This window comes from Emydura macquarii, unplaced genomic scaffold, assembly GCF_026122565.2.
Source record: "Emydura macquarii macquarii isolate MOO-44397 ecotype Brisbane River unplaced genomic scaffold, CSIRO-AGI_Emac_v2 contig_1254, whole genome shotgun sequence".
Lineage (NCBI taxonomy): Eukaryota > Metazoa > Chordata > Testudines > Chelidae > Emydura > Emydura macquarii.
In genome coordinates, this window is record NW_027131391.1 from 3,827,408 (window position 1) to 3,852,696 (window position 25,289).

General features: G+C 41.5%; 1 protein-coding gene across 1 annotated transcript in view; it reads left to right on the forward strand.

Annotated features, from left to right (window-relative positions):
- The window catches only part of TAOK3 (TAO kinase 3), a 141,940-nt gene that overhangs the window by 55,416 nt on the left and 61,235 nt on the right, over nt 1–25,289 (forward strand). Inside the window, exons 2-7 of the mRNA XM_067550123.1 lie at nt 6,118–6,223; nt 7,866–8,076; nt 14,031–14,102; nt 15,684–15,785; nt 23,206–23,251; nt 24,104–24,200. Of these exons, the coding sequence (XP_067406224.1) occupies nt 7,957–8,076; nt 14,031–14,102; nt 15,684–15,785; nt 23,206–23,251; nt 24,104–24,200 (437 nt within the window). The 5' untranslated portion in view covers nt 6,118–6,223; nt 7,866–7,956. The remainder of the gene's footprint in view (nt 1–6,117; nt 6,224–7,865; nt 8,077–14,030; nt 14,103–15,683; nt 15,786–23,205; nt 23,252–24,103; nt 24,201–25,289) is intronic.

Below are 25,289 nucleotides of genomic sequence, written 5' to 3' on the forward strand. Positions count from 1 at the left end.
TTTTTTTTCTAGGAACATTGAAGAGAAATAATTTAAAGTACTGTAACTCCCCTTTTTGGTGGGGGAAGGAGTGAGAGGGGGTGGAAGTTTCTTTCTTGAGGATGAGACTCAAACCCCAGGAGAAGTTGCTGGCAGCTGTGGCATCTTTTAAGCTTGCATGGCAAACGATCCTTCATTAACTGTCACTGCTGAAGGTTCTTTTTAGTGTCCACTTGTTTTTACATAAACTCGACTCCTATGAGGAAATACATGGGGATTCTGTATTGAGGACGTCCTAAGTTTAAAAAAAAAAAAAAAACTGACTCCAACTCATTGAGATGTTTAGTAAATAGTGGTATGTAGAATTTTTGATGCAGATAGCTCCCAGAAGCTAAATCTGTTTCTATTTAATTTTTCTTTTATCTATCAGTTTAAAAACAGGAAGATCCTTTGCCCCTTCTGTCTGTTGTTCTATGTGTATGGCTGCATGTTTCTTCATGGATCTCAGTGAAAGATTTTGAAATGGAATGGTGCTGCTGCTGCAGGCTCCTTGTGCTTTGTGGGTTGAGTACTTTTAGAGAATGCTGGCCACATGAAAAATAAAGTACCTGCTTTTGCTAAGTAATAGGAATTTTGAGCCTAGGTAGTGATCTGCGCGTAAGTGGATTAATGAGGACGAGTGTGCTTCAGTTCACTGAAGAAATATTGGATGGAGCGGTTGTGTGTGGCTTGGCAAACCTTGTTCAGCAATCAAGGGGGAAAGGTTTTTGGCACGTATTCAGCAAAGCAATTAAGGACTTGCTTAAGTCACCTTGACTGTAATGGAACTTAAGCATGTGCTTAAAGCTAAGTATATGTTTAAGTGCTCTCTTGATTTGGGACCTTTATCATTTGCTTCTGAATGAATCTGGGACTTCTGGGCTCATTGTCAGGTTAAGAAAGGGGGTGGAGGATATATATGTGAGACACTCTTGGGAAGGGATGCTTTATGCAAAAGAAAAAGAGTTGCGTGCAACATAACCATAGATACAGATGGGCTGTGCTAGCCTGTTGCTCTTGTGCGTGGAATCTGCTGCTGTTCCACCTACTTCCTGCAGCTTGTTTTTCTGCTTGATTCTAAATGGAGAACTTAGTCTTTATTTTGGGAAATGTTGCATTAGGTGCTAGTTTGCATTAATAAAAGGTTTGCATGGTTCTTAATTTTGAAAAATCAACAGTAATTTCAATATGATTTTAATAGCATTTCCCGTCTCTGTGTTGGAAAGGCTCCTGTAGGATTGTGGACTACCATTATAAATATATTTAGCTATCAGTAGAGAACAATATCCCTGAGAGGTTAAAGGTTTCCAGATTCTGCAAGAACATTTTCAGTATATACAGTAATGAGCAAGTGAGACAGGATAGGTTGCAGGTGGATTTGGACCAGTTTTTAAAGGTATTCAGGTACCTAACTGCCGTTGAAATCAGACTATGCAGAATCACTTTTACTGCTTAAAACAGTACTAATATTCACTCTATACTTTCAAGCAATTAACTGATGCTGTGTGTGTCTGCTCTTAAGTTAACAAAAAACAAAAAAAACCAACCAACCAAAAAAAAAAAAGTAACCTTGTAGTTGGTGGGACTTTTAGACAAGGCAGGCTGCAATACAGCTGTAAGTTTGGTGACAGGCTGACCTCAGCTGGAGTGGCTGGGCAGTCGGGCAGAGCAATGGTATCTGGTTCCATTTCTAATAAAGAACAGAATTTAAATTTAAAAATAGCTGCTGGATTTGCTCCCCCCCTTATTAAATATTCCCTGGAGGCAGAGACAATACCTTCAGAGCATGGGCAACACAATGGTCACATTTCCCACTTCTAAGGAGCAAAGTGGCTCTGAGGCTAAAAACAATGGATCATAAACTCTATTACAATCTCTGTAGTTAGTTTAGGCCAGTGTTTCCCAAACGTTGGAAAAGCTGAGCTTGCATACCAGCCAATTAAAACCAATCGTGCCTTCCCCTTACCCTTGTTGCACTTGCTGGGTACTTCATGTGTTATGAAGGCCCACCCATCTTAATTTATATATGTGTTGCACCCTCAGCTGGTCTTTTGTGCTCCCATCGCTTTGGGAAAGGCTGATGTAAACCTTCAATATATAATACGCCTTTTTACTTCTTACATGCTTTGAGCTGTGAATGTTAGTTAGCTAAATGTGAACTCTCCTCACTGGCATCTGAGTTAGCATCCATTGAAATGAGTGAGGCAGTTCTTACATCAGAGCTATTGTTTTAGGCTCTCTGCAAAGTCAGGAAAACTGTGCTTCATCGGTTACTCACTCCACATAGTGAATATTTTCTTTGCAAACATAATAGCTAGAGTCTTTATTTAAAAAAAAAAAAATCAAAACGGAGACACTAGAAAATAGAGGTCCACATCTGTGTTCCCCAGATAGTGATTTGCCCCATGCTTTGGGGAGCAATAATTAAGTCACTTGAGATTTTCTGCAAGCATACAATTAGCTGTTTTTAAAAAGTCATATGTAGTCACAGTGCTGCTGTGTGTGAGAAGCAAAAATAGCTCCACAGATGCTTTCTAGTGATGCCAGATGGTTAAAGAGCTTCCAGAAACGGCCTGCCTTAGAGTTCCCAGAAGACCCCAGCAGTTTGACAGTCTGTGTCATCTCCGCTGCCCTCTGCCGCCATCCTGGTACAAGTTAGCGCTGGTAGACTCAAGTAGCAGTTTGTGTTTGGGATACTTGTGATAGTCCATAAAGCTACAGCATTCCCACGTCACCTGAGAAACATCTTGCACACTGGAGATCATCAGTCTGATTTTAAATCTGAAGACGTAGGGTAGAGGATATCTTTTTCTCTGTTTTCCTCCTTTTGCTTGTGAAGGGCTCAATTCTGCCTCCATCTGAAGTCCATGTCAAAATTTCCATTGTCCTCAGTGGTAGCATGATCCAGGCCCATAAATGTTCTTGTCTTTTCCTTTCCTACCATTTAAAATGGAATCATTTACAGTCTGTCAGTAGTTACTTTCTTCCAAACATTAGTCCCACTTTCCTGCCCCAGATATTTGAGATCCTTTTTTTTTTTTTTTTGGACAGCACTGCTGTTACGACAGTGATAGTTAATGAGAGCTAGCCAGTCTGAAAGGCTGAGAGTTTGTCAAAAGTGCCCAGTGACTGAGTGGGTCAGTTTTTGGGTGCCCAACTTCAGACACCCTTAAAGGGGCCTGATTTGCAGAAAATGCTGAAAATCTCACATCCCTCATTTGCTTTTGAAAGTCTTGGCCCGTGTTTGAAGCACTGTCAATATTTCACTGCTTCAGAACATATGATCTCTCCGATCTTCTCAGTTTGCTGCTTGGGACGGTAAGAAGACTTTTTAGGTAGAAACTGTCTCTGGCTGTGCTAATTAAGTAGCTTAACAAAGACAAATGTTCAGCTGACCATGCTTTGAACTTGTTCAGCTGTCCCTCTTTATAACCCACGTTTACTGTAATGCCTGCAAGAAGTGAGGCAACCAACTCAATTTAAAGTTTTTTCTTTGATAAGACTTTTAATCTGCCCTTAAACTAAAAAACACCTTGTTTAAAAAGCCATGACTTGGCCGAGTAGCCACACAATCTTGTGACTGTGCCCAGTGTTTCTCCTCTGCTTTGTTACCCATTTCTTGCACCATGTCACTTAGATTAATGTTTTTGGGGCAAGGATCCTGTGCTCTTTGTACCTAGATGCTGGGTGCACTTCGGAGCACTAGACAGGTACTCAGTAATAATGTTCAAATCGGTTGGACATGCAATAGTGATTTTTTGGGAGGGAACATTTTACAGCTTGAGTTTTGCTTGCTCTCTCTCTCTCTCTTTTTTTTAAACTGGAAAATACTAAGTATCAAAATGGGTGTTAAGAGTACTCTTGAATCTCCTTGTCTGACTCTCTGTCCATCCCTGTAGCATGACCCAGGGACTGGCATTAAAAATGGTGCTTGCTTTCTTGCTTTAAATGGTCTTTCAAAGAAAGATTAGTTGAACTGCACAGATTTCTTGGTTAGTGGAAGAGTACATTTGAATAAAGAGAGTTGAATAAACTGGTATTTTCCTTAATACAGCATTTTTTTTGTATTGTTCTAAAGCCAGATGGATTTCTCACTTGGCTAATGGACAGTAGACCTGATATACTACATTTTTTGCACATATCTGCTGGCTCGCTGTAAATATAGCATGTTTGGGTGGAGCTGGTCAGCTGCAAAGGAATAATTATTTATTCATTTGTTTTTTGTCAAGAGTTTATTTTTGAGCCTTTTTTATTTTATTTTTTTAAATGTAGCATTTCAGGATCTCTTTCTGGAGTCCTGCTAAGAAGAATGTTCAAGCCAATGTTTCACTGTATTGCCCTCTTGAAGGGGATGGATGATGGTATCTTTCTTTGAAATGATACTACTGCCATTCTTGGTGCCAGCTGGATGAAAGAGAAGGCATTTCTGTTAAGGGAGTGTCCTCTAGAGGTTAGCTCCAGGGAGTGGGAGACAAGAATCTTCACTTCTGTTCTTAGCTCTGACTCAGGCCCAGTCTGTCCTTGGAAAACTTTGATATATGGGTGTAGTATACTAGCAAAGCAATTCTCATGCGGACGCAGCTTATACTGCCAACAGTTTGCTGGCATAGCTTATTCCATCATCCGCCCTCCACCCCCTTCCTTCCCCAAGAAAAATAAGCTATACCCGCAAAAGTGCAGTTTGCCAGTGTAGTTGTGTCTACACCGGGAGTTTTGCCAGCACATGTATGTCCCTCTCAAATCTCACCCCTGATCGGCAGCTACTCTGGCAAAAGTTTGTAGACCTGGCCTCATTGTGGTCATCTCTCTGTGCCTCAATTTTTCCCCCACTAAGAGCATAATACCTACCTTACAGAGGCGTTGACGCGTTCAGCTGTTTGCAGAGTACTTTGAGAGCATCAGATGGAAAGTATTACATCATTGCAAAGTACTATTGCTTGTTTTTATGACACTGTAGCCGAAGACTGAGGACAAGAGGGTTTTAGACTTGATGACAGTTGGAGCTTTATCTTTGAAACACATACGGTCCACCCAGGCGGAGTATCCTACATGAGTTAAAAATCGAGATGGGCTTTCTTAGCCTCCATTTGTCATACAAAATGCCAGTGGTGTTGTGGAAACTAGGCTTCTGTCGGCCAAGCCCATTGCACATGCCAGAGGCTCCTTGCATCCGTTTATTTCTCCCTCCCCCCCCCCCCAACGCTCTCTTTGTCCCCTGCCATCTGCCACTATTTCAGGGACTCCTTGAAACTTCCCCCACCTCCACTGGGTGTTCCTTCCTTTCTTCCTCATCCCTGGCAGTGTCCCCATTCCCTCTGTCCCTCCACTATTTCTTTCTGGGAGATAAATCGGTCAAAGTTAACATTCCTGGTATTCAGCGTGATTGGGAGGATGGGCAATTGGGAGGTATCCTTATGCTAATAGGTGCCACCAACTGGTTCTTTGAGTGATAGACAGTTGAGACCTGACTTAAGCAGATGAGTCTACCAACCAGGCGTCAGTAGGTACTTCCCCTACTGGTTTTCCCATTTTTTCACAGACATCAACAGGGTTCTTCCCACTAATGCCTAGAACATTTCCTGAAATTTTGGATTTAGTTGAATGAGTTGTTCATGAGTTACCATATTACATCCAAACAGAGAAAAGCCATCGAGTTAGGGCCTCACAAGCTCAGCCAACTACAAACAGTTAAAAAAAAAAAAAAAAAGTCTGCCTGGGACCGAACAGATACAGGTGCTGAATCAGAAATTTTGTAGGGGACAAAATGAGGAAAAAGACTTGAGGGGAAGAGAAATGAGATAAAGGGGTCGGATACGAGGCTGAGCTAGTGGCAACTTTAATAAAGTTGGTGACCTCTCTCTTGTATCCCACCCTATGATATATCACAGGCCTGAGATTTCTAGAACACGGAGAGTTCTCTTCACCCAGCAGGGAAAGAACAGCATTGATCATGAGCATTGCTTGCACCGGAGCACACCAGCATGGTCCAGTGATATCCAGTAGACTTCCTTTTAGCTTTAATCTCTGCGTACATAGATATTTATTAACGGACATACAAAGAATGTATGCAGTGTTCCTCTACGTGTTTTTTCATTGCAGTAAAATCGAGTGCACAGAACTTGGGGAGACAACATGAGAACGCACACGAAGAGGCTGCCGACATGGATCTGAGCCACAGAGTGTGGTTTGTGCCACAGTTAAACAGGTATGATTCAGCTGGGTGTATTCTGCGTGCCCTAATGGACATGTATTTATCTGTCATGCATTATGCTCCATTAGTTCGCAGTCCTGATGTGGCAAATCTGAGTGGCCATGGCTGCAGGCTGTGGAATGATTCCTACCCAAGATTAGACCCTTGCTTCGCCATCACTGTACCTTGAGGTTTCAGACCACACCAAGGCCTCTTAGTCTACCGTTGTTGTGCATTGTAGTTTATTTTATTGCTGTTGTGTTATGACCAGTCCATTCTCAGGTGTCCCACTGCCATAAAGGATCTGGTTTCTAGCATTAGAGTGACACAGTACGTTGTGCGTTATCAGAAATCTGCTTCTGTGTGATGTCAGAGTCTAGAAACTTGCTCAAAAAGCCAGTGCCCAACAGGTAGAAAATGATCTTAATTTGACAAAGCCACAGACAAACATGGGGTACATTTCAGCTTTTGGTTAAAAATAATGGTAATGTAAATTTAAAAATGAGGAACCATATCCTTCTCAAGAGCAAGGTTGTCTTTACTGGAGGAATCAGGCTATTATTTCAGGCCCAGGTTGCATTTTTAAATGTTGCAGATTTCTAAACACAAGCAAGAGCAGTTTAGATGTATCTTACTCTTCTAACGGAGAGATTTCGAAACATCAAAACCCAAACTCTCATGACTGGTACTCCTCACTTTTGGCAAAACAAGTCAAATATCAAAGAGCCATTTATTTTTGTTGTCTGTACTGACTAATATAATGCAAGTCAGAGCATGGCTTGTTGTTGCTCCTCTTTCCCCTCTTTGTCTTGTTGGTGTATTTTGTTGAAATTGATAAGCTGTAACACAAAGTGACCCAGAGAATGGAAATATCATAAAATGGGCCTGTATTACATTTTTGTGGTGCTTTTTTTTTTTTTTTTCCCCTCCCAAACAATTTATAGTAAATAAGAAACAATCTAGTGATTTTATTTTCAGGAATTAAAACTTTTTGGAATGAACATTTTAAGTCTTCCATTAAGTACAGTTCTTTGCTGTGTAAGCTGATACACATACAAAAGAAAGATGAACTCCAATAAAGACCTGGCTTGTTGGATGACATAGGCTGTAAGGTGGGATTTTTCAAAAACACTTGAGTGATTTAGGAGCTATTGAAAGCCAATGGGAGCCGTGCGTTTAGGCACTTCCTGAAAATCCCATCCATTCAGATTATCACGTGTAAACTAAATAGAGCAGGCCATCAGTTGGCAAGTGAGAAGCGAGTAATATCCAAACGAGAGACTAGGAAAAGGATGCAAAACAAAGTGTAATTCTTCAGAAACTGGCACATCAGGAAATCAGCACTGAGACTGTTGGTAGAAATTTCTGTCACATAATGTTTTGCATAGTCCCCAAACATCTTCCCTCTTCAAATGGACATTAGTGTAACCTCAAACTGCAGTACTTGCCTCTGGTATCCTTTAAAGGGCTATTACACATCAAATGCCTAGTTATCTGTACAACTGTATTTGACTAATAATTAAACATAATTATTTGAAGGAAACAATGGGTAAGACCTGTTGTTTTGAAGTTATTTCCTCTAATCTCATTGTAAAAAGTTTGAACTAAAATATGCATAAAAGAAGGTGGTAAATGATGAACATTATTATTCCTCCAGGTGTTGAGTGTTATCTGCAAACTACTTTGTCAATGAGGGAAGAAACTGATTGGGAATTTAAAGCGCGAACTAGGTCATAATACTGTTCAACATGCGCAAAGGGGTGCCAAAGGACCCAGAGATAGCTGACCTGTTCTACAAAGATGATCCCGAGGACATATTTGTGGGTTTACATGAAATTGGACATGGAAGTTTTGGAGCAGTTTACTTTGTAAGTATATTTGTTCACCCACATTTATCCAAAGAAGCACTTGTCAGTAGTTGTAATACATGGGACATTTAGAAGTGACTCTGATACAAAGTTATGAGGGCCTTACATACACTAGCTTCCTTTCAATACACCTGTGAGATAAATATATGATAGTCCTCTCTGAATCAACTGCTGAAGTGCAGCTGTCTCTGAGGTGAAGCCCAACCTCAATTTATTAATGCCAGGCATTTAATACACAACTGCTTGGGGTGAGAAAGGAGTGCTAGATCTGGTTGAAGATGGACAAATTTAGCCAGGCAGAACTTAATCCACCAAACTAATTTTTTATCAGAAACGCCAGGATTAACACCATTGTTCTTCTGAAAAGTGTCATGGGTTCTTTAATGACCATAAGTGACTTGAATTTGTTTTCTACCTTAGCTACTTTGTGTTTCTAAATTGTCTGCAAATTCAAGGATCCAAAGAATTGATGAATTCAACAGGCAACTGAAGCTGAAAGCCGTTTTCCTTAATAAATTGGTCCAAGGGCTGCTGGCCTAGAATCTTCACTGATTGAATAGCAAAAACAAACATATTGTGGAGGTCTCCTGTGGCATTTCTCTACTGCTCCTAGCATTAGAGATATTGAGCTGCCCATATTGTTGTGCATAGGCATTACACTGTGAGCATTTGAACCCTGCTTCCCTCCCCACCTCAGCATTTTTAACCACAGCAAAATCTGTATGAAACAGTATTAATGGATGACGTTAAATATCCATATTAACTGATTAAATATCATGACAGTAATAGTTTCGAGAAGCAAATAAAAAAAAAGTTTGTTCAAAAAGTAACTATAGTTGAATCACTGAGTGACAGTGCCCATGATAAATTAAGTTCAGCATGCTTCTGGGAGGAATTGTACCAAAACTTGGCACGGTAATGCTGAATTTAAAAAAGAAAGAATTAAAAAAAATGGGAAGATAGAGAAATTAAACACAAAAGTTTGATATATTCTTTGATTTAAGACGAGGGCCTACGGAGGTATGTTATAACAGAATCACAGTAAGTATGTATAGCCCCAACAAAAAAACAAGCAAAAACTGGTTAAATGACCATGTTAAATGGCACTTCATTCAGAAAATGGCTGCAGCTGAATTACATTTTCATTAGAAAGGAACATAAGTGAAGACATTCAAAAGTGATAGGTGACTTGGATGCTTAACTTGAGACATATTAAATGGGCCCAATTTTCAGAAAGTGCCAACTAATATAATAGCAGCAAGTCACCCAGATCACCTGAAATTCACCCAAAAGTTCTGAAGAACTTAAAAATCGGAGACAGGATACTGGACTAGATGGACGAGTGGTCTGATCTGGCATGGCATTGCCTATGTTCCTAGTGCTTGAAACTAAAAGGTACAAAAAACACTAGAAAATATACTGTGTAGGGCAGATGTCCCCAAATTGTGGGGTGCACACCCCGAGGGAGGCGCGGAGTTCAGCAGGGTGTGGCACGGCCTAGCCAGCCCCACAGGGGACGGGGAGGGAGCACCACCCCGCCCTGCTGTACCCCAGCTCTGCTTCAGCCCCGCCCCCAACCGCAGCTCCGCTCCTGGTTCTGGCCTCAACTACGACCCAGCTGCAGTTCACCTTCTGGTCCTGCCCCTCACCAGCAGCCTGAGCCATGGCCGCGGTTCCACTTCTGGCCTGGCCTTGGTCCCTGGCTGTCGCCCCAGCCATGGCTTCATCTTTGGCCCCGATCACGCCCCCGACCCTGATAGTGGTCCTGCTTCTGGCCCCAGGTCCTGAGGGGGGTGCTGATGGTGTAAGGGGGATGCAGCATAAAAAGTCTGGGGACCACAGGTATAGGGAATAATCCTGCACTGGCAGAGAGAGTCTCGGCTGGGCTGCCGTATTCTCTTGAATGTCTGTAATCCTATGGACCCACAACATGGGTTCAACTTTGAAAAATGCCCTTCTGGAACCACACTTGAAAGATACCTTTACTCTTTTGCGAATTGTTTCCCTTCCTTTCAGTTCTCAAAACCTCTCCCTAAAGACTTGTCATCTTTGCCAATCACTTCATATTGGAAGGACAGCGTTGCTCAATAGTTTGCCATTCTCTTATTGGCCCAGTTTTTCCCCCCCAATCTGGATGTATAGTCCTGTTAGCAACTTTTTGCTGTTTTGTCCATTGAAACAACTCAGGGTGACATCTCAGTGCATGGAAATGAAGATATATAACTAAGAAATTAATGTAGGATGCTAAATATGACAGCTTGGAGAGAAATAGCTGCAGAGATCTGAGTCTTCCTTTTTTGATGTTCTTTCTTACAGTTAGTGCAGTATGACTAGTTCTGTGGTGGTGCTTTGTTGAGCTTTCTAACAGTCATTATCTGTACAGGCAAAATTACTGAGAGGTCCCGTGTTTTTAAGGATAATTGTCTAGTGCAGTGTGTATGTTTAGGCCCAATTGATTAGCTAGTTTGCTGCGTTTATTTTGTTTGACCTTTTTATTTGAATTGGTACTGACAACACTGTATTCAGCCAAGGCACTGAATTGTTTCTTTTCATTATAATAATGCCATCTGAATTTCAGAGCCCTCCTATGGGCACTAAACTTCGACAGGATATTTGTGAAGTATTAGTTTTGTTAGATAGAGAGCATAACAAAATGAACTACTTTTGACTATTATTGGTATTTTTTTCCTAGTGGACTGAATAAATGCCAGAATATTCATGGCATCATTTGTCACCAGGTTTCAGATTTTATGCACCATTCACAGAGTGATTTCATGCTTTCTTTCAAAAAGAGCATTTTCCTCAATAACATTAAGCTAGTTAAACACTGAACCATCAAAGCAAAGTGGTGGATATTATTTAACAAAGCAAATGCGAGGGGGTTTTAAAAGCTGTGTTCTGTGCAAAATATACTTGTGATCTGCCAGCATCTTCAGAAATGATCTGCTAAAGGCAGCCCAAAATATTTCAACATGTAGGTATTTGTCATGTTCACTTGCAGACTCTAGCTTATTTCAGTCTGAAGGATCACAGAGCACTTTAAATGCAACAATTGCCTCCCACACCGCTATGATGGAATATGGCAGCTATTTAATATGGCACAACAATACTACACAACAAGTCAGGGCAGGAAATGAATACTATATCCAATAATGGGGGGAACTGAGGTAGAAATAATTAGTTTGAAATTTGTCCAGAATGAGAATGCTAATTGAGTGAAACGTGCTTGAGATCTTTAATGGTGAATCAGGATCTCAAGTGGTCGGGGCCACAGCTTTTCATCTTATCCAAAAGCTGTTTCTTCTGGATTTCCTTAATTCATCTGATGAGGGCTTCATGCTTCTGACAGTAGAACACAGTTTGCCAATTCCATCATGTCATACATTAGTCTACATCCATTAGCTGTCTTAAATAATTCTCTTGCTATTTATTTTGGCCCAGTGTAGCACTATTTTCCCTTGAAACCACTGTCTGCATTACAAAACATCTTGGGGGATTAATATATTTGTGAAAGGACATTACTTGTCCACACAAGTGAAACACTGAATTTGTTATGCCTCCCTTTTAATTTATTACAAATTCAGAGATTTCAGCTGTTGCCAGTCGTGTTCTTCAAATTCCCACTGGTTATAGAGATAATGGCATTTAAGCATTTTTCAGACTAAATTGTTCACTTGCTCTACTTGACTCTTTTAGAGAGCTCAGGGTGGCTTGTTGCAAGTCCAGGTAAATAGATCACTTGTTCTGGAGCCATGAGTTTTCAAGCTTCAATCAACTGTTCTTTTGTTATGCAAACTAAAGAAAAGTAGAATTTCCATAAACTCGGTGGCTTTCATTACAAAACTATTTAATATGCAGTTAGCTCATAATACATGGTTTAATGTCTTGCTCATTCCTGTGAAATAACATTAAACATTTGACCTACAATCTCAAAAGGCAGGAAATGCGTGCTGCTTTTGAAGTGTTCTCCTGAGTCTTCCCTGTGCTACCTAGGTACAATATTGTAGCACATATATAAAAATCACCCGGGACTCACATTATTTAGGGTCCAATTTTGCAGCGTATATTGATCATCCCCATCTCAAACTGAATTCCCTGGGTGCTATGAGCGCTTGACAACTTGCAGGATCAGGCCTTTAAAGAGGCACAGGAAGGAAGGAATTTCCATCTCAAAGGGAGAACTGAAGGGTGTTGGACCTGAAAATCGTTACTTGCTTTGGTTTGGGTATGCGAGCCTGCATGTGACGCTGTCACTCTGATCAGCTCTCCAAGAACAGGAATTCTTGGAAATAGCAATACCTGCCTCATGAGAACCAGTCCTGTAGAATACAGGGATGGTGAGAGTCAAACGTCCAGGCACCCTCAGGCTCCTGACACACCCAGTGACCTCTCTGTGCAGGGTTGCATGTCAAATGTTGCGCGTTTTGTCTGAAGGCTTACACTTCACAAGAAGTAAGTGACATTTAGGGGTCTTACAGGGTCTGTTTAAAATCGGAATGTCCTTGGGGGATCTTTTGGTGCTTTTAAACAAAGCCCCTGTGCTGTTTTGCTATAATCATTTGTGTTTGAATTGATACAGATAATTTAGCTTCATAATATGGTGCCTATTCCGACACTGGCAGTCACGAAAATGATTGTTGTACATGGGTTGTCTACATTAGGTGACCCAATTTTGTAAGTGAAGTGGATTGCTGCTATTACTCCCTCTACTTCAAAACCATTCCTGAAACTTTATTATTCCTTGGTTACTATGCAATAAAACTGCCACATAACATTACCTGTAATATCTGTGATGAGCCTATTCCTTCCCAACAGTGCAATGTCTTGGACTGCGGATTAGTCTTTCAAGGAAAGCCACAAGAGCCCCATTGCTTGAATCTTTTAAAACTAGACTAAGTGTTGAAGAACATATGGTAGGGCATGATCCTTCACTGGCCAAGGGGATGGGGTGTAACAACCTCTTTCCTCTCCAGCTGCTGTGATTCAGGAACCAAATGTAGGTGATCTTTTGGTGCCTTAAGTTGAACTCTTTAAATTTAAAAAAGCTTCACATAGTTACTAAAATACCCCTCCCTTCTTTCCCCCCACCCACCCAAGCATTAGGGACATGCACAACATTACTGACATGTAATACAGTTAAAGCATAATGAAATCTCCCTCAACATTTAAAACAAAGACAGTGAAGGGGGATTGGAAACAGGAGGAGCGAGGAAAGGGGAATAAGCATTGATGTTGGTTTCTCTTGATTGTGAGGCCTTCCAGGAAAAAACAGAGTTCTCTTGGGAACTGGGGAGATGTGGGTTGAGACGGATGCCAGGAGTTCCATACCTGTAAATCAGCCACTGCAAAGGCATGTGTGACTGCTGGCCTTATCTAGAGCGGTGAAGTCCTCCGGAAGGTGGTCTGTGGGCTCAGCTCCCCCTCACGAGAAGGCTTTCATATTAGTGCACAGCTAACAAAACTGCAGTTTGCTGGGGTTGAGGGTGTCCACGGAGAATGAAATCTTAGATAGGCCAGTCCAACAGGAGAGCTGTGATGCGTTCTCTTTGTGCTACCTGCCGCCTGGTGGCTATTGGAGAGGGCCCTTCTCAGCTGGTCCAGCATGTATTGTGCTTTGCCAAGTTGCTCTGCCATTCCCATACCGCTGGAGTCAATAACAAAGCTCTCACTAGGCGCAGAGTTGGGCCCCAGGTTTGCACTGTAGTAGAGCTGTCGTTGATGTTCAGAGGTGGGCAGGAGGGTAGCCTGGAATTGGACAGGTGGATGAACCCTTGTGTCAGCTGCGGCATCAAGAGTTGTCCTGAATTGGAGTCCAGAGAAAGGGAGTCTCCTAAGCATATGAGCTTGCAAATATGTGGAATAAGAAGAGAAAGCCTGGAGTTACACCAAAGGCTTGTCTGACTCCACAGGAAAAAAGTCTGATTTAATTTCTTTCTCTCTTCCCCCCCTTCCAGGCCACAAATTCCCACACTCATGAAGTGGTGGCGGTCAAGAAAATGTCCTACAGTGGGAAGCAAACGAACGAGGTAAGATAGATAGAGCCAGCTTTGCATGTGAACTCTGTAGCAGCAATATAAACCTAAACAGGGAGGTTAGCTGGGGATTTCCTTTGGCCCTGGCAAACCAGATTCTTTAATGCATGAAATAGTCACTCGCTTCCATAGAAAGGAAAATTGAGCAAGTGTGAATTCTGATGAATGGTAGGTTTTAAAAGGGTCAAGGTGAATTCAGAAAGGTTTGTGTGGTTGTTACTTCAGTAGCATCTGCGTTAGAAGCGCATCAGAGCCATAGCTACTGCAATGCTGTGTCAGCCAGAAGGTGCAGCTAACTTTCACTACAGACTCTGAAGCTGAACAAATGGTTTCTGCAGTTTTATGGAATCACTTCCTGAAAATAGTCTCACTTCAGTTGATCTTCTCTTGTAAAGCTTGCTACTTGGGTAGATGTTATCTACCTGGATTGATGGGTAAACTTGCAATGGAGCGCAGGCTTCTGTGCGATTAATAAGGAAGAGGAAGTTTCAGGTGTTTTTCCCACTCCGCTATATTGGTCTCCAGCATGTGTGTTGCCTATTACCTCTGTGACATTTCAAACATCAGTATGCCTTCTATTACATCACAGAAAGAATCAAAACCTGTTAAAGAAATAGTAGACTTCTCACGCCACTAACCTCCAGGACAAATTTCAGTTACTGCCGTCTGTTTTTGGAATCACTAGTCTCTCAATAAATCTGAGAAAACTTTGTACTTCAAATGCAAATTGTAGAACAGTAGTAGTGCTTTTTGAGAAAAGTTTATTGCTGATAAAAAAAACTCTCACAAAAGTATTGTGAGGATCCTAAAAATGACCTTAATAGAGTCAAAAAGAGCAAAACTTAGCTAACTCTTTTTTTTTAACTTGTCTTCATACAACAGGGACCTAGACAACTACAATACAATCAGCTCTTCCAACTGTTGTTTCAGAGTGGGACTGTACTTGTAGTTTTGGCATATGGAAAGAAGGTGTTAAAATAAACCCTGAACTGGTTATCTCTAAGTTAGTCATGGAGGGATAAAATAAATCTACTTGTCATTGGACCTGTTGCTGGATACCGATGTGATTTATTTAAACCTTTCACCAATTTGATTATACTTAATGCATTGAGAATCAATTTTCTCTCTCAATACCTGGCATTATTTGAGCTAGGATGATTTCAAAGGTCAGTGATTGGAAGTGACACCACCTTTAAGGAACTTTTTTTTGCTTCTGTGTAAGATTAATAGAGCTAGATTTCCCCTCTCCCATTTGGCTCAGAGTTCACACAGAGAAGTTTTGAAAGCCTCCATCCACTTCCTAGTATTAGTCTATAGTTCTCCTTATATGACTGGCAGGTCTTCCTACTGAGTAATTTAACAACGAAAGGGAAAGATGTGATGGTAGCAGCAGAGGGATATGGCTCTCGTTAATGGGGAGGATGGGAAAAGGAGAAAATGGAGTTATTGCTCTCTTGACTTTCTCAGATAGTAAAATTGTCTCATGGTTGCTTCCCAAATCTGCAATACCTAATTGTGCTCCAATAGCCACAGGTTGACTGAAGAAATGAATTCCTCCTATTTTGTTTTCAACAGAAGTGGCAGGATATCATCAAGGAAGTCAAGTTTCTGCGACAGCTGAAGCATCCCAACACCATAGAATACAAGGGCTGTTACTTAAAAGAGCACACTGCCTGGGTGAGTGAGAGCCATGTGGTATTTACAGCTCTTCTCCAGCAGGAAACTTGCTGCAAGGTGACTGAATACCTGGTCATGGTGCTGTCTGTCCACACAACACTAAATTCTTAACATTCCTTGTAGTCCCTTTCATCCTGAAGGGTGATTTACAAGGGGAGTGGAAATTTTGGACAGGGAGACTGGGGCAGATCCCTATTTCTGTATAAAAGTGCCATGTTTGTTCATGCAGAGTGGCCAGGACATGTAGTTTTGTAATAAGAGTTCTTCCAACTTCCCCTCACAGTCAGTATTCTGGCATCTAGCTAATCTGCTTTAGCAGAATGAAGGGTTTGGTTAACTCTGCTGGGTTATGACTGGGTAATCAAAGGGGCTGTAGGTAATTTGAACCTGATCCCAGAATCCTCCTCTAGCTCATCAGTCTGCTGTAAGGAACAGTTTGTCCGAGTATTTTATTTATTGACCTGCTAGCATATTTATTGCCTACCCCAGGGTTTCTTTGCAGTTTCTCAGCCTTCAGCCCAAACCTCTTTTACTAGTGATTATATATAGCACCTTCTCCATAGCCTGTTGAAGTCAGTGTCTTTGTTGAATTCAGTAGACTTTGGATCAAGCCCATAATTTCTTGATGTTCATGCCCAAAGGCCTTTGTTTTATAGTTTCTCAGTACTGAAAGCCCAGTCTTTTACTACATGGTCTTTAACACAATAACCTCCATATAGATGACTGCTTATAGTGGTAGAATCTACCTAACCCTTTGCAAAAGCTTCACCAATCGGGTGATCCAGGGCATTACAGCTCAGTAATCCTTACATCTGTACTTGGCATATTAGTTGTAAGTATAACTAACTAAAAAAGAAATAACACCTAGAAGAATGTGATGTGATAGGATCTAAGTGGCATGGCTTTGCAAAGGAAAACCATTCCTCACTCATTTATTAGGATTCTTTGAAAATGTCCATAAAGTAGTGGATGAAGGAGAACCAGGTAATTCACTTAGCTTTTCAAAAGGTCTGACAAGGACTTTTACAAGAAGCTACTACAGAAACTAAGTAGTTGTGGGGCAAGAGGTAACATAACAATGGATCAAAAACTGACTCAGAGAAAAACAGGAGAAATTAATGGTCAATTTTCATCAAGGCAGACAGATACTAGCTGGACATTTCAAGGTTCGTAATAGGCCTAGTAGCGATTATTATGCTCACTAAAGATCTGGAAAAGGGGACAATCATTGAGGTGGCACCAGTTACGTTATGATGCAGCTTGTAAATCAAGTTTTATAGCCAAAGACAAACTATTTGCCATCTATAACCTACAAACTTCTCCAATTCTATCATACAACTAATTTCTCTGCCTGAATATAAAATGTGCAAGAATTCCAGTGATGGTGAATCAAAACAAACACTGAGAATGATATATATGTGCTGTGTAATTAGGTGAGGAAAACAGATACCAACCCAAATGAGCTAAATCTATTAGTCCTAGTGGGCTAGCTAAGAAACCTCTGGGATCTGGATTTCATAAACCTGTGGATTCTGAGATCCATGTCTGTGTAAAGTGTGTCCTACATCAGCCCTTCTAAAATCCCATCAAGCACGATCTCCACACATACATGATCTTACTATGCTCTTACCCAAACAAGAGGACTGCAATGTTAGTCCAACAGTAATCTCATTCAGAATGCATGATACAGGTGGAGTGGTGGACTATAGCAGTTAACAATAAATTAGAAAGAACAATAAGAAATGTACAGAACAGAGAGCAATGGCTAAACAAATTGTAGGAGATACACACTTAAAGAAAAGGCATCCTTGTGTTAAGTAAGTGACCCCATTCTCAGTAACCGTATATTTTTGAATGTAGAATCAATCAGATTGCATGATAAGTGGAAGCATGATACAATGAAACCACAGTGATTAGCAAGGCTGTTCTATTGTATCCGGAATCAACAATGGGAAATAACTTGTAAATGAACAGTGAGTCAAAGGGTACGGCTTTGGATATCATACTGTATAGAGGGGCTGGTTCTTAGTCGTTAGAATACAGCACTGGAAGTCAGCTCCTGAATTCTATTCCTGTCTGACATTGACTCCCATTGCGACTTTGGGCAGATTACATATCTTCTGCTTCTCAGTTAAACTATCTCCAAAATTAATATAATGCTTAAGAACATAAAAACAGCCAGATTGGGTCATACCACTGGTCCATCTAGCCCAGTATTCTGTCTTCCAACAGTGGCCAATGCCAGATGTGTCAGAAGGAATGAACAGAACAGGCAATCATCAAATGAGCCAACTTTGGCCATTTCCAGTCTTTGGCAAACAGCAGTCCCTGCCTATCCTTGCTAATAGCCATTGATTGACTGATCTTCCATGAACTCATCTAGTTCTTTTTTTGAACCCATTATAATCTTGGCCTTCACGACATACTCTGGAAGGCGTTCCCATACATGACTATACATTGTGTAAAGAAATACTTCCTTTTCTTTGTTTGAAACCTGCTACCTATTAATTTCATTTGGCGACCTCTAGTTCTTGTGTTATGAGAAGGTTTTTAAATAACATTTCCTTATTTACTTTCTCCACACCAGTCATGATTTTGTAGAGCTCTGTCATATCCCCCCTTAGTTGTCTCTTTTTCAATGTGAGAGGTCCCAGTCTTATTAATCTCTCCTCATATAGAAGCTTTTCCATACCCCCTGATCATTTTGGTTGCCCTTTTCTGTACCTTCCCCAATTCCAATATATCTTTTTTGAAATGGGGTGATCAGATCTGCCCACAGTATTCATGATGTGGGCGTACCATGGATTTTTAAAGAGGCAATACAATATTTTCTGTCTTATTGCCTATCCCTTTCCTAATGATTCCCAACATTCTGCTAGCTTTTTTTGTTTGCCGCTGAACATTAAATGGATGTTTTCAGAGAACTATTCACAATGACGCCAAGATCTTTCTTGAGGGGTAACAGCTAATTTAGTCCCAATCATTTTATATGTATAGTTGGGATTCTGTTTTCCAGTGTGCATTACTTTGCATATACAACATTGAATATCATCAGCCATTTTGTTGCCCAGTCACCCAGTTTTGTGAGATCCTTTTGTAACTCTTCGCTGTCTGCTTTGAACTTAACTATCTTGAGTAGTTTTGTATCATCTGCAAATTTTGCCACCTCACTTTTTACCCCTTTTTCCAGATCATTTATGAATATGTTAAACAGTACTGGTCCTGATACAGACTCCTGGGGGACACCACTATTTACCTCTTTCCATTCTCAAAAAACTGACCATTTATTCCTACCCTTTGTTTCCTATCTTTTAATCAATTACTGATCCAGAAGAGGACCTTCCCTCTTATCCCTTGACTGCTTACTTTGCTTAAAAGCCTTTGGTGAGAGACCTTGTTAAAGGTTTTCTGAAAATATAAGTATACTATATACACTGGATCAACCTTGTCCACATGCTTGTGGACCCCCTAAAAGAATTCTAGTAGATTTGTGAGGCATGATTTCCCTTTACAAAAACCATGTTGACTCTTCCCCCCAAAAATCGTGTTCATCTCTGTGTCTGATAATTCTGTTCTTTACTGTAGTTTCAACCAATTTGCCTGGTACTGAAGTTAGGCTTACTGGCCTATAATTGCAGGGATCCCCTCTGGAGCCTTTTTTTTAAAAATTGTCATCACGTTAGCTATCCTCCAGTCATCTGGTACAGAGGCTGATTTAAATGATAGGTTACATATCACAGTTAGTAGTTCTGCAATTTCACATTTGAGTTGCTCAGAACTCTTGAGTGGATACTATCTGGTTCTGGTGACTTACTACTGTTTAATGTATCGATTTGTTCCAAAACCATCTCCAATGACACCTCAATCTGGAACAGTTCCTCAGAGTTGTCAACTTAAAAGAATGGCTCAGGTTTGGGAATCTCTCTCACATCCTCAGCCTTGAAGACAGATGCAAAATAATTAATTTATTTTCTCAGCAATGGCTTTATCTTCCTTGCGTGCTCCTTTAGCATCTTAATCATCCAGTGGCCCCACTGGTTGTATAGCAAGCTTCCTGCTTCTGATGTACTTAAAAATTTTTTTGCTGTTACTTTTTGATTCTTTGGCTAGCTGTTCTTCAAATTCACTTTTGGCCTTCCAAATTATATTTTTATATTTCACTTGCCAGAGTTTATGCTCTTTTCCTCAATAGGATTTAACTTCCACTTTATAAAGGATGCCTTTTTACCTCTATTTGCTTCTTTCACTTTGTTGTTTAGCCAGGGTGGCACTTTTGGGGTCATTTTACTATGCTTTTTAGTTTGTGATATACATTTAAATTGAGCGTCTATTATGGTGTCTTTTTAAAAGTTTCCATGCAGCTTGCAGGGATTTCACTTTTGACACTGTACCTTTTAATTTCTGTTTCACTAACTTCCTCATTTTTGTGCAGTTCTCCTTTCTGAAATGCTTAGATCTCAGAGGGTTGTGGTTTGCTTAATGCTTGCAAAATGCTTTGAGACCCTCAGATGAAAGGCACAGTAATGATTTTAATATTCTGCTCTTACATCGATATAAAAGTGCCCTTCATACAGATGGGTGCCAGATGCATTGCGAACTTCAGTGTGTGCATGCACGCATGTATACACACACATCAGTTTATTTGCTACTGAAATGCAGCGTTCTCTGGGTTGGAAAGCTGCAGCTGCTTAACTGCACTCAGCAACAATACACAACAGTTTAGGACTGGAAATGAAGTCTTCTAACCAATTGAAATTGCAGAGACAACTTCAGTAGGCACAATATAATCACCCAACTTGATGTTTGGCTAGATAGACACTTTTACAGGAGTTTTAACTTCTATCTTTAATTACAAGTGTTTGTGCCTTGGTTTTACATCTTCTCTGGAAGTTGGCACCTCCCAAAGCATTGCACCCTTCAGCATTATGTTGGAGCAGTGCTCAGTGCTGTTTGAGAGGGAGGAATGCCACTTACTGCAGCATTTAGGTTTTCCCTAGAAGTCTCCCATCCAGGTACTGATCTGGACCAAGCCTAGTCTATGTATTTCTAACTAAACCTAGCCAAGAGTCCCTGGCCAAACCTGAGTGACACTGACTCCACGTGCCATGTTGTAACACCACTCACTCAAATTTGGCCCCGCTGCCCCTCAGTTGTGACCGAACGGCAGTTGGGTGAAACTTAAATGGTTTTGTGGCATTGCAATCTGGTGCCTGGAGTCCAAAGACGGAAGTTGGGCTGAGTTGCGCAGGGCAGGAATAACACCACTGCAGGGTGAATGTGGGGGGACTTGCTGCTTAGCATCCCTTCATCTCCCCTCTTCCCCAGGCCAGGACAAGGGTTGTGGTGCTAGGGCAGAGGGTGGTGCAGGTGTCTGGTGCCCCCTCCGCAGTTTAGTGGAGTGCATTGGTTGAATGGGAAGGTTAGATCCACCCCTGACCAAGACACACCTAATTGGATGTTGTTGGCATGCATTGTGTGCAGAGTAAAGGATACCGCAAAGCATTGTGCCTGGGCCATACTAAACATGCTGATGCTTTGTCTCTAACCGGCTGAATGGCGTTACTGGAAATAGTGTAGCCGGAGAAATACCAAATAAGCACTAACTGAAAATATCCAGCTCTAAGGGGATGCTGCCAAATGTTGTGTTTGTGGTCTTCTGCGTTCCATGCAAGAGTGCTTCAAGCTGCTTTCGATTTTTCACATTTCATTAAGAGGAGAAATAAACAGAGTCATTTTAAAACATGCTCCAGCTGTGAAAATCCACGTTAGGGTTCACTTTTTGAGTTCAAAGAAATCCTGCTAACTGCACTTGTAGCCCTGGAGTCCTACATTTTATGGGGAAGAAAAAAAATCAGCTTCTGTTTTTAATTTTTGTTAGGAAAATATGCAAATAGTTAGTTGGCTTCCTGCCATAATTATCGTATTTAATGTGCTTTCAGCAGGTAAACATATTGGGCTATATAATGTAAAATGCCAACTTGGGGCTAGAATAGAGTAGTAGGCATTCTACAATAAACTCTTAGATTATAAATTATGACATAGTTAATTAATTAGATTTGTTTCTATTCCTAGATTGATTAAAGACACAAAAAACTAATGCAAGTTAATGCACAAGTCGATCCTAGTTAGTCCAGCAAAAAAGGCATTACAATTCATACAATCAGTTTTAAGATCTACATTTAATACGACTCGATTCTTTGTATCTCAAAAAAAAGGCCTTCGCTCAGCCTATGTCTACATTGATGGCGCTACTGTTGGCGCTGCTGGGTCGATTCTGTGGGATCGATTGAGCGGCAATGGAGACCCGCTCCATCAATCCGTAAATCGACGGTGTTAATCCACCCCTGCCAAAAGAGTAACGCTGCCTCGACGGGAGGGCATTATGCAGTATTGTGGGGACACTGCGATAAGTAGAAGTTAGGAAATTGAAAGGAGATACACAAGCTACTCTATGTAGCTTGCATATCTCCTGTTGACTGCTGACGAATTTCGCCGGCAATGTAGACATAGCCTCAGTGACTTGAGGCGGGTGAGAGCACAGATTCCACTAATCAGCAAAAGCCTTGGATCATTGTCTCCCCACGTGCCTTTTTGTGTCTTACGCTCCCTGGAGGCCCTACACTGTAACCACCAGGCTTTCGGCAGCAGTGGACTGGACCGAGCTCCCTTGGGAGCCTATTACTGCTGCTCCATAATTACTGAGCAGTGCAACTCACCCCTTTCCCCGGAATTAAATATGCCATTTTTGCCACACGCCCAGTGGCCAGGAACTTACCATGATGGAGCACGAACACAAGGTAACTAAGCTACCCATTCCCCTCCCATGTCCTCCCAAATTTTATTATTGGCCCAGCTAGTTAACTTTTCTCAGGTTCTGAAGCAAAATAGAGATGGGGTTGGAGAGGCCTTGTCTTGGGCCAGTGGATGTGATTGGCCCAAGGAAGGAGGATTCACCGGCCGTGTGCTGGGCTGAGGAAGGGGCTGGTGATACTGTGGACCTCTTCCCATTCATTGGGCAGGGGAGTAGGTCTGGGAGCCTTGCTTTGATAAAAGGTTTTGTGATTTTTCCTGGGCTAGGATGATGCATTATGTTAGGGCCCCTGAAAGACTCTGCAGATGGCATCAAACACTCAAACTGGAGTGAGAGGTGCCCTGTGTAAACAGCTTTAAAACCCACAAATGTCTCTTTCTTGTTGCTACATCTGGTTGAGTCAGGACTAGGAAAGGCCAGTTGTTTATGGGCCATTCTTTAACTGTAGGATTCCATATTACTTGGTGCGCCGAGCCAGTGCGAAACACAGCAGCTCCTGATTGCCTGTCGCTGTATGACCAAGTCAGAGTGCACGCCTCGTGTATCTCCATTATTGGGTATTCTGCCTCCTTAGTGGCTAATGCTTGTGTTTATTTCTCTCTGTTACAGTTGGTGATGGAATATTGCTTAGGGTCAGCTTCTGATTTGCTAGAAGGTAAGCTGTGAAGTATCATTTCTACCGTGTGTTTGTTCAGAATATTGCTTTCTGGAAGGGGGTGGTTTTTGGCTGAGCGAGGCGCTGTGGAAAGCATTTCACAGATGACAGGCTGTCTGTACTTCCGGTGACCCCTCTTAGTGCCTTAAGTCATAGCTAAGTCCTGCATGGGGCTTCTAACCCTGGTATTTTCTATACCAGGGTTGACCAAACTTGAAGATGCCAAGGGCCACACTGAGAATTTGCCAGGAGCCCAAGGGCTGTACCTCATTGCCACATTTACATATTGCGAAATGAAAAAATAAATACGCACAGCCTTTCTCTTGGGCTTGTATCTTCCTTGATAAACAGGAACTGCTTGCTGCCTGTTCAGCAACAATGGAAACCTGCAACTGATCAGCTTTGTCCTTGCCCTTCAGTTCGAAGGAATAATTGCAGATGGTTTTGCAGTGCAGGAGGCTAATGTGACTACAGAACTACAACCAAACCCCAAGTCATTCACAGTACCTGTAAAGAGCAGTAGGAAACCCAAGCTCAAGCTTGCTAAAGTATTACTTTATAGGCCACACCTCTATCTAAACTATAGTCCCCCACAGGCATGTGCTGGTCATATTTGAGGGCTATAGAATGTGCTTAGGCACCTCTACTTTATATGCTATACATCTTGCCCTCCTCCTACCACTTTGCCATAGGACATACATAGCCTGTCTATAGGTATTTCCCTGCTTATGGCCTGCTGAGGTCAATTGTTGTGTTCCAAGAATGTGAATAACTCTTCCTGTCCCAGTGCTGTGTAAATCCTTGGCAAGGAACAAATCACACTTACCCCAGCTTGTTGTTTAAACCCTTTAGTTCACAAGAAACCACTTCAGGAAGTGGAGATTGCTGCCATAACCCATGGTGCCTTGCAGGGGCTGGCCTACCTGCATTCTCATGCTAAGATTCATAGGTAAGAGTACGGTCTAGTGCTGCCATGTTTCCATTTATCTTGCTCTAAGTTGAGGGCTCATGAGAAGCCTTAGAGAATTGCTCTGCTATACTTGGATAACGTTTTATAAAACGGTAATATTTAACCAAAGCTTCCCGACACACTTGTCATCTTTCTGTATCCCCTTTCTCAGCACTGCTGATGCCAGACTGAGTATGTTTATAAACAGAAGCTGTCTCCTTGTTAATGAGCCTGCTCTTCTGCTGCAATCATTAGTGAAGCCACAATCCAATGCTCAATTTATTTTGCTGTGATAGTGGTTTTCCAAATACTTCACTCTCAATCTCACAAACAGAGCTGCATGTGAGGGAAGAAACAGTTAGGGAAATACATGAATGTTGGAGATCAGAGATGACAAAGGAAATACAGGAAAGATACTTGACAGTTTAAAGGTGTGTAAAATGAAACATAAGCCAGATTCAAGAGACTTGATTAACTTTCTGACCAATAATAGTAGTGGTTATACCATACTTGCTAAGATATGAGTAGGTAAAATTCATGCCTCAGGAAATTAGCCGACCACTGCAGAGGTCAGGAAGAAACACCATTTCTCCAGGGAAAAGCATTGCACAAGTGGACAATCTGTGCAATGCATCTTTCTCTGAAGCAGCAGGCATAAACCCCCAGACCAGCTACCAGACTTGAGCTGGGTTGGAAAATTGTATTGCATAAGGTAAAATTTGCCAGTGTGTGGCAATTTTAATTTCTGACTCTCCTGTTTTTTGTCAGAAACTTAACATGATTTCACCCATGTGTGTTTCTTGTCATGTTTTGGTCAATCCTAATCCCTTAGGTTGGGGCCTGCTATGAAATGGGGAGATCTGGGTTAGTACAGAATCAGTGAGACGGGGAGGATTCTCCATTTCCAGAGCCAGTTTGAAACCAGCTATGGGGCTCAAATCCTTTCCATATTGGTAGCCTAATGTCATGTTGTGGACTGACTTTTGGCCGAGAGGCAGTTAGCACATCCTGCGGCTGCTACAATGAGCATTTTTCTTCGGAAGCGCTAGGGACACTCTGATTTGTTAACGTGTCATGGATACCTCATGA